Consider the following 15,511-nt stretch of genomic DNA (forward strand, 5'->3'; position numbering starts at 1 on the left):
AGAGAGAGAGAGAGGAGGAAGGAATGAGCGTATGTGTGTGTATTGAACAAGGAAGTCATGCATGTGGTCTTGTTTGACCGCGTGATTCAACATGCACATAAAGCCAAGAAGAAAAAGGAGGAAAACCCCAATAATATTTGCTGCTTTATAAAAATGCATCTAATGCTTATATTGTCCATTTGTCACTTTACTTTTCTTCACTTTTCATTTTATAAATAAATAAATTTATTTCAGGTATTAATTTATTAGAACCCCAGGCATGTCGTACAACACGTTTGCTCAACAAATGAAATAAACTTGCAAGGGCATTTCTTTCTTATTTTCACAAGAAGGGTTTGATTCAACATTGAAGAGGCTCTGATCTTTGTAGGAGTTAATTACACCATATATGGATATGAAGTGAAATTCCAAGATACAAGGAGACAGAGACATCTATATATATATATATATAGTGATCACTTCTATTAATTTTTTTTGTTCTTGTTCGAAGATATATAGAATTATAATTTACAATGATAGTTTTAAATGAATTTTTCCAGTAATTATGTCTCTTCTGTACAATTAATACAATATATAATCGAATGATACCTTAAAATCAATCTGATTATTAATTTCATGTAAAGAAAATTGAATGAAGAATATTATTAAACGTACGTACTAGCAAAAGAGGATGCCAATATTGAAGGGATTTAGCAAGGCTACTATGCATAGAAAGAAATGAATGGTCTAAAGGAGATCAAGGGAAGGTGGTAATCTGACAAGGCGCAAAGAAGAAAGTAAAATAATAATGGAAGATCAGGTGGATAGATAAATAAAAATAATTGAAGAGGAGGAAGCGACCAAGGACATGCCTTTTTCATGAGATGGAGAGTGTAGGGGAACGTGTATGCGCACTCATCTTGCAGCTGCTCTCTATGCTTAAGCTCATGGATTTTACAAGCTAATTGCGTGTGCTTTTTGCTTGCCATGAAAGCAATATTGTATGCCTATGACCTCTCCTATATGTCTTGCGTGACTATGCTGTCATACACGCACACGAAATTGTTCAAAACCAGTAAAATGCATATTTAAACAACATACACACACTCCATAACCACAAGTAATAATTATTAACCGCATGCTCTCATGATTAAGTTTTGATTAGTTGTTGTACTTGAAGGTTAATATTTAGCCAGAGGCTCTAGAGCAATCATGATCAGATGAGGGAAGCTGCAGGTCCCTCGTCTTCGCCTTGAAATAATGGACTTACCTGTCTTGGAATGCATGATATTATTGCTGTCAAGTAGGCAGGCAATGTTAGATAGATGGAAGATCCAATGGCACATTTCTTGGATAGGGACTCAGCAGTCGAGAATCGTCTCTTGTTATGGGTATGGATGTCCTTTAACTCGCCCTATTTACTGCTACATGCATGTGTGAATTGAATCTGGCTAGCATGAATGTTGGAATCATATTCAGTTTCCACTAGTTATTTTGTCAAAGAGCGCCAGAGTACAGACCATGGAATACACTCATATACCTTCAATTAGAACAAATTCCTGATACTTTCTGGTATGCTAGCTTCAAATCCTCACGTACTGATGATCTGTTCGTCGCAAATAAATTCTCGAATTATTTCTTGTTCTTTATAATATGCTTATCCCGTTTCTTAATTTGCTTTCTTTGAGCATGTCTTTCACGTATCGAAATTAAATTATCTTTCTTAATCGTGTGCATGCGTGCTCAGATATTTTACAAAAAATTATATATATCTATAAACACATGGATTTTAAATTAAGAGAATTAACTAGCTAGTTATTTCACTAATAACACATGGATTAACTAATAGATTACCTTTTTTTTTTATCACATAATAGATCACTGTAAAGCTAAATATTAATTAAAGACGTCCTCTTTATTAATATGGAATTGCTTTTTGATCGTTTTGCTGACCATATCCTTCCAGACAAGAATCTTTGGGATTCTCAAATGTTAATAGCACATTGCTTTCAATTTCAATCTAGTACTGTGAAATGTCTTTTTCATTTAATTGAAGAAGATAATATAATAGTGTTTTGTGTAAAATGCGAGGCTTAAACTATATGACAAATTTAATATATAATATAGACCATATTATATACAATAAATCTATACATGAAAATTATAATATTTTCTATTATATAACATATTCCATAATACATCCTTTTAAGTTGAAGATGGGGTTCCACACGAAGTTGGACTGTAAATAAACAAAGGCAAAGTAAGGCAACAACTTAATAAAAACATTAACTAATTAATCCTTGAGGATATGAAGCAAATCTAAATCTCATTCTCGATCATAGATAAAGTGATAATCAATATCAACATATTTTATATAAACATGAAAGATTGGATTAATAAACAAATAAGTAGCACACAAGTCTTCGCACCAAATAGTAATAACAGAACTGGGAGAGAAATATAAATTTGATAAAAAATAGTGAAACCAAAGAACCTCAGTGGTGTCACCGGCTAAAGGTTTATACTCAGCTTTAATGGAAGAGCGAGCAACAGTTCGCTGCTTGCTAGATTTTCATGAAATATAAATAGTGCTAAAAAATACAATGTAAGCTACAGTAGACTTACAATCATTAATACTACCAGCCAATCAGCATTAGTAAAATCATGAAGAGATATTGAAGAACCACAAGTAAGGTGCAGGCCAAAAGAAGTCGTACCTTTCAAATATCATAATATATGTTTAATAGCAGCCCAATAGCCTTCAGTAAAAGCATGCAAAAATTGATAAACCTTGTTCACAACATAATATATATCCAGTCTAGTAAAAGTGAGATATTAAAAAGCACTAACAATTTGTTGAAAGTGAGTGGAATCCGAAAATAACTCACCAAATTACAATCTAATCTTTGAAGCAAAGGCTGGAGTATTAACAGGTTTGCACAATGATATACTAGCACAACAAAGCATATCATGAACATATTTATGTTGACTAAGCATGAGACTCATACTAGTAAAGGTAATTTCAATTCCTAAAAAGTAATGAGCACTACCAAAATCATGAAGTTTAAACTTTAAACGCAGTAAAGTAATAAGACATTGAACCAAAGCAAAGATACTACTAGTAAGTAAAATGTCATCAATATAGACAAAACAATAATAAATATCGCAACCCACAGATAAAATAAATAAAGAGGTATCAACCTTAGAAGCCTAAAAACCAATTGAAAGAAGAAAGTTGCTCAATTGTGTGTACCAAACTTGTGAGGCTTGTTTTAAGCCATAAAGAGACTTGTGAAAGCAACAAACATGAGTAAGTAGAATAGAGTCTACAAAATATGTGGGCTGCTCCATATAAACACCCTCCCTAAATGACCTGTTGAGGAATGTATTGTGAACATTAAGTTACTGAATTTGTCAGCTTTTAAATGCTATAATAGTGAAAACTAACCAAATAATAGTTAGTTTAACCATAGGATTGAATGTTTCTGAGTAATCGATTCCTTTCTGCTAGGTGAATCATCATGCAGCTAAGGGAGCCTTGTAGTAGTCAATACCAATATCAGCTCGTCACTTGATTTTATACACCCACTAGAAACCAACCACATTCATAAATGGATCAAATAGGATCAACAACCAAGTACCATTATCATATAAAAACACCATTTTCATATTTCATTGCATTATACCAGCATAGAAACTAATCGACTTGCTTAAAATTAAGAGGTTCAAGATCAAAAAAAGATGTTACTAGTGATACTAAAGATAATGGAGTGGTAAAAACCAGACTCATATTGGCAGGCCTGTTCTATCATAAATGCAGGACGATATGGTGTTGTTAGGGTATTGAAGGGATAACAAACGTGATAGATTGGGTTTATTATGGAATAGAGTAGCTAGAGAGGTCAACAAAGAGGTCCAAACATAACGTAGACTGATCAGAGGTATTAGGCGAAGAAGAAATACCTAATGGTGCGACTAGAAATGCAGCAACAATGAGTGAGTCAAATGAAGACAAGGCTGGCACAGCAGAACCTAAACCTAGAGAATGATCAAGAGATAAAGATGCGAGTGGTGATAAAGAAAGTGAAAGAGAGGTGAGAGGCGTTCATAGGTCTAAGAGAGTTAGTATTGGAAAGGTAGTAAAGGAATGAAGTTTTGAAATGAGTGCAAGTATAGACACAGAGTTGCTTGAGATGGAAACTCGGTCAGACTCAAGAAAAGAAAAATGGTGTTCATGAAAACAAACATGATAAGAGATGGAAATACAATTGGAGGACAAGTCAAAACAATGATAGACTAAGTGAGATAAACTGTAGCCTAAAAACACACATGAAGTAGAGTAATCATCTAACTTATGAGCATTATAAGAACGAATAAAAGGAAAATAGGGACACCTGAAAGTATGTAAAAAGTTATAATCATAAGGTTGATGAAACAAATATTCAAAAGGGGATTTATTATGCAAGATAGGTGTTAGCATATGATTAATGATATACATAAAAGTTTAAAAAACATTACTTTAAAATTTTAGAAGTGCCTTATAATGACCAAGAAAAGTAAGTCTAGTTTTGACAATATGACAATGATTACTGTCAACAATATCATTTTGTTCATGTGTATGTAGACATATTAAGTGATGATGAATATCAATGGTTTTAAAAAAAGGTTTTAATTTATGATATTCACCACCCCAATCAGTTTGAACAGATTTAATTTTATGACAAAATTATCATTCAACAAAAACTTTAAACTGGTGAAACATATTTAATACATCAGATTTGACGACAATATGAGAAAACCAAAGAGATTTTGTTTGCACATCCATAAAAATAAAAAATAAAAAACCATCAAAAGATAAAATTAAGATAAGACCCCAAACATCATTAAAAATTAGCTCAAGAAGAGCAGATGTTTTGTGACTCATAGGCCTTAATGATATAAGTGATGATTTGCCTAACAAAAAAGATGGGCACAGAAAATTTAAATTATGAGAATTATAAATGACATTTTTATTTGATGCTAAGAGACTCGGAACATGTGAATTTTGGTGCACGAGTTGACGATGCCAGATATCAACAGAGTTAGACACGCTGCTAGACCAAAACGCTTGAGGTATAAATATTACGAAAGACTCTTGGAGGATAAAAAAGTCATCTTCACTCTAACATGAAAGAAGAAATTCTTTAATTATGAAATTTTTGACATAAAAGGCAAAGGAGTGAAATTCAAAAAAGATAGTTTTCAAGACAAAATTATTGAACAAATAAGAGTTTTTTTTTGTTAATTTAAGGCACATGTAATACATTAGACAAAGTAAATGTACGTTTTAGAGTATGTAAAGTAATATGAACTATATTAAATATGTCAAATTATTTACCATCACCAACATGTACTTAATCATTACCAGGATAGGGTTCTTTATTTGTCAAACTTGCAATGTTTGAAGTAACATGTTTGTTTGCATTTGTGTCGGGAAACTAAGTGACAGAGTTTGCAATTGAAACTTCACTAAAAGAGAAGTTGGTTGAGGCTTGATTTCCATTGGTCCGTAGCCGTGAACATTGTTGTACTGAGTGTCCAAAAATATTGCATAACTGACACCAGACATGTCATGTAAAAAGCCACTGATTTAGTGAAAAATTATAGTTAGGTTGTTGTTAATTGTCCGCATAACCACGATTCTGCTACCAATAACCACCATAATTTTCATAATAATTATGACTTCAGCCAATACCAATAACCACCACAATTGTCATAATAATTGTGACTTCATGGCTAGCTGAAGGAGTTGTTGGTATTCCTTTAACACTACATTTTCCTCTACCTTAGTTATGAGAGGAAACACTATCATTAAAACCAGAAAAACCACATTGAGTAACCAAAACAAAGAGAGGCTATGTAGGAGTAGGCAACAACAATGCAGCAATAAGAATGTATTCAAGAGAAGTCATGTGTAAAAACTTATAGGTAAAAATGTGACTATAAAGCTCAGACTAGGGAAAAGACTTAACCTTAGTTGACAGACTTGTAATCAAATCATGGAACTCACTACTAAGGCCTCAAAAAACATAATCAGTAAGAAAGATGAGTTGGTCTACTGCTGTTAATTCATCAAATAAACCCTTGGCTTTCTGTAAATAAATAGTGACAATATCATCACCTTGATAAAGATCTTGAAAAGAGCCATGTAATTGCATAATTCAAGAATCAGATAGAAAAATAAAAGCATGTTACAGCGTGCTTCAAACACTAGCAAAAGTCAAATAATCAACCACAAGATAGAGAAAATTCATAAGAAAAAAAAAAGGAGAGCACTGAGGATTAGTTGATCTTGTTGTTTCCATAAGAGAAAAGCTTGATTAATACCTGAACTGAAGGTGATAAAAGCGGCAAAATCATCACTCGACATAGCGTAAGGAGAAGGACATAGAAATAAGTCATCAATAAATAAATAAATAAAACCTGACTAATCAGATATAGTTTCATACACTAATATAGATAATTCATGTCGGTAAGTTTGAGATTAATTACTTGTTGTGTATTGTGGAGAGAAATAATGGCTACCAAGGAACCAGCAACTACTGTTACAGCAAATACAAACATGATTACAGCAGCTATAGAGATGAGTGTGGGCAACGATGCTACTAGGAAAGATTAAGCAAGAGAAGAAGAACTTATATTGATTTTGGCATCAACAGTAGCAATAAAAAGAATTCATTAATTGTTTAAAGATAAAAGAAAAAAATAAAGTAGTTAAAATGAATAAGCTCTAATCTCAAATTAAATACAATAATATAATAGTATTTTATATAAAATAGAAGGCTTAATCTAAGGTGGAAGTCATCCTCTATACAGGAAAAATACAATATTTTTTATAATATACACATTTTATAATACATTTGAAATAATAATCGAACTACAACTTCAATTTCTAAATAATTATTGGGCTTGGAGTGAGGGTTTTGTTTTTAAAATAACACCAATTTATTGCCTCTTATTGTAGAAAACCTGAATTAATTAATTTAATGTGAAAAATATTAGTATTTGATTACTTGTATCTCATGTTGAAAGTTTAGGGATTCACTTCAAGATTATACGAGTGATAGATTTAATTTATATCTTTATTTTTTTCTCTCTAACCAAATATTTTGTATAGTCCCCTTATGTATTTTTTTCATTTTCTTTAAAATATCTAAGAATCACAACCTACATTATAATTAAGTTTGCTATTCTCTTTTCTCCACTAATTAATTAATTCTCCCCAATCAGATAGACCCCGCAATATAGTGTTATATGTATTTCCACGGTCTCAATTTGAGTCGTGGAAATAAATTGCTCTACTCGTCTTACATATATAGTGGGAGAACCTTTTTAAAAAAAAATCATAGTTTATCATAGAAAACGTCAAAAGAGATATAAATAATATAAATAAAAGTACGGAATGTCTATGCTTTGTTTAATGTTGATCTTAATTAATTACGTTAGTGAAGCTTGCTTTAATTTTCTACAGCTTCTTGCATGGGCTGAGGCTGTGGATTAAATAAATAAATGAATTAATGATGTTTTGTCCACATGAGATGTACGTATAGGACAAGAAAGTAAATTCAAGGGGGTGCTTAAACCTTGTTAATCTTTTCTAGCTAGCTAGCTTCTATGTATTTTGTAAGGAAATTAAGAAACTCCTGGAGAAGCTCTCAACCTGAGATTTCATGGATAATTATTAATCTTTGAAAACCAATTAAGATATATGTTATCATATGCTAATCACATTAAATAATTTGATCTATGGGTTTATTGGATTGAAATCCATCAAGGAGCCCTCACACTTAAACAATGAAGCAAAGACATTAATGCCTTTTTTTTTTATTTTATCTTTTTTGGGATAACAAATTGGACGTCAGGCCATTAAAGAAGCTCAAGTGAGTGCACATAGTCGAACATCCCAACAATACTTTATTATTCACAAACAAAAAATATAAATAATGGCCACTGAAGTTTATATGGTCGTTAATTTTAGGGCTCGTGGGATTAGTCGTGGAAATACCTACAAATTGGTTAGGTATTCAATGGGTTATGCCAGATACAGTGCTGATAGTGCTGTCCGGACACCCACGTTAATCTAAAAAAAAAAAAACCTACAAATTAGTTAGGTATTCAATGAGTTATGCCAGATACAGTGCTGATAGTGCTTGTAAGTATCAATTTATTGGAGTAGCAGTCGTGCTGTAAAAAGAAAATTCCGAAGCCGATCGAGGAATATTTACTTTGTTAGGCCATGGCTAGTTGGTTGGTATTTGAGTATCAATTGTTATATTATGTTAGGATTTATTGATTCTTTGAATTAATAATTCACTATGCAGGTTAATAAATGAGGATTTTATAAGCTAAATTTATGTATATAGATTTGAATGTTTTTAATTAGAGGTAGAGATGGAATTTTAGAATAAACCATAGGATTATATATATTATGTGGTCGGTAGAAGGGAAGTGGTGGTGTGCTGTCCAGTCAGTGATTAGGTAAAGGAGGAGAGGGTGGGTGCCTTAAGATTAGTGGGCGACCATGTACCATTTGTTAGGGCGGGCAGATGGAGATCCACATAAGACCATTAATTTAATTTATTACATCTCATGCAGCTCCAAATCAAAGAGTTAATGCATGCCGGTCCCTTATGTTTTCATGAAACGTTAAAAACTTCACTTGCCAATATTCTTATTGGACAAACTAACATTATCGGTCGATCGCCCGCCATTGGTGACTCCATTGCTGGTGCCCGCCCGCCATGGGACACCTACTAGCTAGAGCAATATTGTCGATTGTTGCATTCTACTGCACCTGAGTTCAAGTATTAGTGTGCTCGTCTATCATCTTCGCGGTGCCTTACATACCTATTGAATTTGCAGGATATTCAGTGAGTTGTGGGAATTAATTGAGGTACGCGCAAACCGGCTCGAACACCCTACATAAATTAAAAAAAAAATATTGTCGATTGTTGCATGTTGCAGTAAATTGTTTCACTACTATACCTGAGTTCAAGTATTAGCGTGTACATCTATCACTCTTACGGTGTCTTACATACCTACTAGATTTATAAGGTATTCAGTGAGTTGTGGGGATTAGTTGAGGTGCGCGCAAGCCATCCCGAATACCCCACATAAATAAAAAAAAAATATATTATCGATTGTTGCATGTTGCAGTAAATTGTTTTACTCTCTTTTTTATTATAGAAGATATAAAGATATATGGTGAAAACACAAGAGATATGTTTTTATATGCTTTTTTTTAAAATAAATATACAACAACTCATTTTATATATAACATCTATAGATAATATATTAATTTAATTTATACTTATATATATATATATATATATATTTGTTTTTTCAATCAAGGAACATGTACAAACTTGAAGATCGATTTGTCCTGTCAATCTATCATGCAAATAGATTAATTAAGCAGGCTAAAGTTCACAAATCTTAATTAATGCATCGAGAGAGAGAGAGAGAGAGAGAGAGAGAGAGTTTTGTTAAGAAATCGTAATTAATCTGGAAACTGTTGATTTAGAGAGCTGGCTAGCCCTAATTAGCTTCATCTCTTTGGTGTTTTAAGATCCTACTGCAAATTAAAGCTCTCCTACATAACATACTCGCATCCACGAACTTATACTCTCTTGCCTTAATTTGGGGTATTTAGAGCGTGGTATACACCGTTGCTATTATTATTTTTCTAGAATTTTTTTATTTGAAAAAATCATTGAAATAATAGTTTTAAAATTTTATTTTTGATAACAATATATCAAAACAATAAAAAAATATATAAAACAATAATTCTAAACAGCATATATATATATATATATATATATATGGGCATGAGTGCAGCAACCAACATGTATATAATGCTGTATAAGCATGCTGTGTCTCATATTGGAGGACAACGTATTAATCGCATTGTGTTCGATGGCATGTACAGCATCGAACGACTTGAAGATTCATAAAAGCAAGCAAGCATGCTCGTCTCCACGAAAAGCCCGCCCGAATGCGCACGCACTCACGGGTTAACCACTGGTAATGTACCTAATATAATATTTAAATAATTTCCTTAATATATCTATTAAATATTCGAAATTGTGCTGTCCGTAATTCTTGAACATTAATCTCGTAAGTAAATTACCACAAAAGATTCATGCTCTCTCTCTCTCTCTCTCTCTCTCTGAGAATCCATCAAAGAGAGATGCATGTTGCTTATTAAAAAAAAAAAAAGATGGATTCAATTCTCTTTATTTTTCATACCTTCATGAATATAGGTTAGTAATTTTATGACAAATAGGGGCCGGGTGGATTGGGGGGGGGGGGGGGGGGGGGGTGAGCGTGTTATCTTCGGCCCGCCCCATGAATTGGGCCTCCCAGCAAAACCTAGTGGTTTTCTTGGTTCAGGCTGTGGGCTAATCTGCCCGCTAGCATCTCCTGGTTCATTAGAGATTTCAAGGCAAGTCATTCACTCGCCCACAGTCCAAGCCAGTTGGGTTTTTAGCTCACTTGTGGGCTAACTCTTGGTCCCAGACAATTTAATCCAAATACCATAAACACCGAATCCGACCTTCATGAGTAGAGTTTTTGGATAATTATTTTATACATATATTATTCTTTTATTTTAAGTAATACTCGTGTAATAAGCATCTTAATAAATAATCGAAATATAATGGATAGAATTCAGTTCTTAAATTTTTTATCCCATGAATAATATATACAGTAAAGATTTAACTTGTAAATGCTTATTGCCATCCCTGCGGAAATAAATTAATTAATGTAGAATTTAACTCAAACGTATCTCTCACCCTATTAAACAAAAAGATTAATGTAACATTGTGCATTTCAGTGCTTGGTCTAGTGGTAGAAGGGACTTGTCTCTTTCCACTGCATCTGGATTCGAGTCCTGGTGTGCATGTCTGTCACCCCCGTGGTGCCTTACATGATTATTGGGTTTGCAAGGTATTTAGTGGGTCGTGAAAATTAGTCGTGATGCGCGTAAGCTGACCCGGATACTCCACGTAAATAAAATAAAAAAAATTAATGTAACATGGAGTGTAGTTTTTTACGGGTTAATTATAATAGTGTGGAAAGTGTAAAGCTGACGTCATCGGAAGGATGCTGTGGCGGTGGCTCACATGTGGAGAGCTAACGTTTCTTTTCAATATCAAGACGGTTACATGATAATTAATTTATTATTGGGGTCAACTAATTAATTGCTTTATGGCACATCCAATTCCCAATTAATTTAATACACAGTATTTTGCACCTAAAATAAATTGTTAGGTTTCCCGATGATTAATTGGTGTGGTCTTCATTTAATATCAAATCATGTTTTTTAACTAAGAATTGGTTCGTCTTGACAAGGCATTAAAGGAATTAGGGTTTTTTCCAGCGGGTGGTGCTATCATGGAGAAAGCTTTGAATTATTGAGACAGCAAGGAGATTGAGATTAAGAATAAGTTTGGTAATTAGCTGTCTAATTGAATGTATGTCCTTACTCCCTATTGAAATCCAAAGTTGGCAGCGCTTGGAGAGTTTGGTTTCAATTATTTCTTCTTGACTTTCTCCTTTTCTTTTCTTTTTTTAATTTCAGATTGATTTTATTTCTTTTCTTCCCACACAATCAATGATTGGCTTGCAATTAAGTTAATTAAACTTAATTTAAGAGTTGTTTTATGAATTTATCAGATTAATCTTAAACAACTAGGTTGCCCCAACCGGGTTTAATAACATGGTTTATATAGGATTAAGGGAGTGATATTTATTCTCTAATTTTTTGTGGTGTGGTATGGATAAGAATTTTGCATTGATGTATCACCATGCTAGCAGGATTTGATTCTTGCCATATTTTGTTTTTCTTGTCATTTGTTCTTGCCATGAATTGTATGTGCTTCATGCCAACCTGAGATGATAATCCGATCGGATTTTGAGCTAGATGACAGATTTCAGTTGCTTGATGCGGTCCTTGCTTTGTTTGTTGAGAGATTTTGATCAATGAGAGTTTAATTTTGTTTCATGGCCAGTATTATTGTTTATTTTTTGATCTTTACACGATTAAATTAAAATTACTCCTTCAATCTAATCAATAATAAATCATTTTCTTGTAAGTTTCATAAATCAGACTTTCCAATTTGAGCTTAAATATGTTTGTATAAAAAAGAAAAACCATGGAGTAACATCTTCTTTTGTAAAGGATAATCTTAATATCTTTAGATCGTGTGTGTTTATTAATGTAGTTAATAATATTTTTAAGGTTTTTTAATTAGAATAATATATTAATAAATTTGTTTTTAGCAATGATTAAAAAAGAAAAAAGCACGTCTTTTAAAATTCAAAGGGCAGATGATGACGACACATGCATCGAGGCTATTTATTTATTTATTTATTTTTCATTCCAATCCATGTTCAAAAGTTTTCCGCGCTAATCAATGGAAATGAAGTGCGGGTCACGTTACGCTTCCATTTAAGTATTAATCCAATGATTAAGAAGGAGAAAGGAGCTTAAGAAATGATTAAAAAATAGATTAATTTATTACCAATTTTTTCATTTCCGTTTTATAATTATTAAAATAAACTTTTATGTATATTTCATCAATCTTCAACACTTGTAATTAAAATAACATGAAAATCTTGTTTCTCATAAATCAAATTTGGATCAACGCACGCATAATCTTTTGTGTGGATATTATTTTTCATAATTAACCATGGTTATAAAATTTAACTATGGGATTGATTTAGCTTAAGATTCAATATATAAGTTAAGTGAGTTGATCCAAATTGTTTTAATTTTTTTTAAATAAAAAACTGATTTTTTTCATTAAATTAAATTGATAAATCATAAAATTAACTTGTCAGTCCAATCTTATAACTAGATAATTAACTATATTTCTAATTTAATTTACACATTAATCAAAATTAAATATTTTATTTATCTAATTTTAAAAAAATAAAAATACAGCATTAACCATATTAACTTGGAGCATTATACGATCTCAAGATTAATAAAATCATTAGCATGACATGGATTTATTCCGATTAGTGCAAGAGTATGGTGTTGTATGGTTAAAATTATATTTTATTCCGATTATATTCTTGAAAATATTTGATAATAAATATACTCCCTAATTTTACAGAGGTCCATTAAATAAAAAATTAATTAATTGTTTTATATATAAAAAATATAGCTTTTCTTAAGCCTGTGATTTTAAACTGCAAAAGTTACCCCGCCAATGCAATGCAATAATAGAGAGGTAACACCGGCCTCAATGTCAAAGCCTCCTTCCTGCTTCCCTAATTTTACACAGGTCCATTAAATAAAAAAAATTAATTAATTGTTTTATATATGTAAAATATAGCTTTTCTTAAGTCTCTGATTTTAAACTGCAAAAGTTATCCCACCAATGCAATGCAATAATAGAGAGGTAACGCCGGCCTCAATGTCAAAGCCTCCTTCCTGCCAAGTGGCTAAGAAACACCACCACCTTCACATGGGGTTCCCTTGGAGTTCTAAACACCTTGCGCACAGGGCCATCAAGACAGTTAATTATCCAAGTAAATTGATCGGTACAGTTGAGTTGTACGAGGTGCCTTTAGTTTGCGCTGGAAACTTGAGGAGTCACTGGTTTTGACCACAGAAGAACTCCTCAGATTAAACCTTCTTCCATTTTTTTAATTAATTCCCGTGAGCATCATCTCAGTCTAGGTGCTTGCTCTTTTAAATACATAAATCCCCCATGGAGGGTGGCATGAAATCAAGAGAGAAAAAAACAAACCCTAGCTACCTCAGAAGTACCAGTACTAGCCAGGACCCTTACCTTCCACAACCAATCTTTTTATTTCTTTAATGGGTTCTCTTCTGGTTGTTTGAAAATAAAAAATCGAATAAAATAAAGTTCAGAATTCCCGGGGAGGGAGGCCCGAGGGCTTCAACTCCTATAAGTTGAAAGTCCCACCATGAGGTGACAATAGCAAGCTGTCCTGAAAAAAGCTACCTAACAGAACCTACTTCTCCAGGAAGAAGCCATGGATTCCAAGAAGTCTAACAAGATTAGAGACATTGTTAGGCTTCAACAGATCCTGAAGAAGTGGAGGAAGCTTGCAAGTTCATCAAAAACCAGTGCAGTTTCTACCACCACCAGCAGTAAGAGCATGAAGTTTCTCAAGAGAACACTCTCTATATCAGATAACTCTGCCAAGGAAACCTCGAGCAATGCCGTCCCAAAGGGCTACCTGGCCGTCGGCGTTGGAGAAGAGCAAAAGAGATTCATAATTCCAACAGATTATTTGAGCCACCCTGCATTCCTCGTCTTATTGAGAGAAGCAGAAGAGGAATTTGGGTTTCAACAGGCAGGTGTCTTAAGGATTCCTTGTGAAGTCGCCGTCTTTGAGAGTATCCTGAAACTGGTGGAGGAAAAGAAAGACCTGTTCTTCATGCAAGAATGCAGGCTTGACGTTGATAATATCGCGGTGTATTGCTCGTCGAAAAGCCAGCAAACTCCATCTCACCATCCTCAAAGTCCAATGTGCAGATAGTTTTTTTTGTTCCTATCATCCTTGTTAACCTCATTTCACTTTTTTCTTGTAGTTGGATGAGGCCATGTAAGAGAGATCTAGTGAGTTTAATAAGTTGCTTTGAATTGTAAGAGAACATTTTAAGAATCAATGAAAGAACATAAAGAACTTTGAATTCATGTTATTGAACTTAAATGCATTTGTGCATGATCTTCTACTTTTGAGTTTGTGCCTGTTGTTCGTGGTGGCGGTGGTGGTGGCGGCGACATTAAAGCGTATGAGGATTGAATCCAGCAGGTTCATAACCAAAACCAGCAGGTGACGAGGAAAAGATCCAAATGCCCTAAGCAGCTAATCCCAGATGGCGACACCCCACCAGACCTCTGTCAGTACCTTTGACGACTCCAAAAGAGTTTCGAAGTTCAAATCACCTGCATCTGTAATTGACCACATAACAAATATAATAAAAGTAATGGGAGATTCATTGTAGCTGCATTTTCTTGTTCATCGCTACACTGACTGTTTTGCCCTTCCTATCAACAAAATGGTTACCTTCGGATTAGGGGTATTTTAGTATTTTCAAATGGTTGGCAAGTCTTTATTAGTTTTTTTAGAGGTATTTTTGTTCCTTCAATGTTTTCATGTTTCCTGAACATTAAAATAACCAGAAAACCCCATCAGCAAAAAAAAACTAAGTGATGTCGGTATGAGTATTTGATTTTTTTTATATATAATAGAATTACATATATATATATATATATATTATTGAATGCAAAACATTTAATTTATTATTGTCAAGGGTATTTTAATATTTTAACATTAATTTTTTTTAATTGTAAGTTTGGTTAATAATGGTTATATAATTTATTATTAAAATAAAAAAATTATTTTAAAAATTGTTAGCGTGTACAGCCAGCATATTAGAATCATAGCACATTTTAGACGGCTTGTATAATAGTTTTTGATTGTTAAAATATTATTTCATCATCTTATA

General features: G+C 32.9%; 1 protein-coding gene across 1 annotated transcript; it reads left to right on the top strand.

Annotated features, from left to right (window-relative positions):
• The first annotated feature begins 13,821 nt into the window (after nucleotides 1-13,821).
• On the top strand, nucleotides 13,822-14,706 carry LOC105113999 (uncharacterized). Its single transcript, XM_011010381.1, has one exon. The coding sequence runs from the start codon at nucleotides 14,029-14,031 to the stop codon at nucleotides 14,536-14,538; it is 510 nt and encodes a 169-aa protein (XP_011008683.1). The 5' UTR covers nucleotides 13,822-14,028; the 3' UTR covers nucleotides 14,539-14,706.
• The last annotated feature ends 805 nt before the right edge of the window (nucleotides 14,707-15,511 follow it).

Source organism: Populus euphratica, unplaced genomic scaffold, assembly GCF_000495115.2.
Source record: "Populus euphratica unplaced genomic scaffold, PopEup_1.0 scaffold476.1, whole genome shotgun sequence".
In the NCBI taxonomy this organism is placed as follows: domain Eukaryota; kingdom Viridiplantae; phylum Streptophyta; class Magnoliopsida; order Malpighiales; family Salicaceae; genus Populus; species Populus euphratica.

Excerpts from the sequence above, each read along its gene's own strand:
- LOC105113999 (XM_011010381.1), top strand. The coding sequence starts at position 14,029 with ATGGATTCCAAGAAGTCTAACAAGATTAGAGACATTGTTAGGCTTCAA.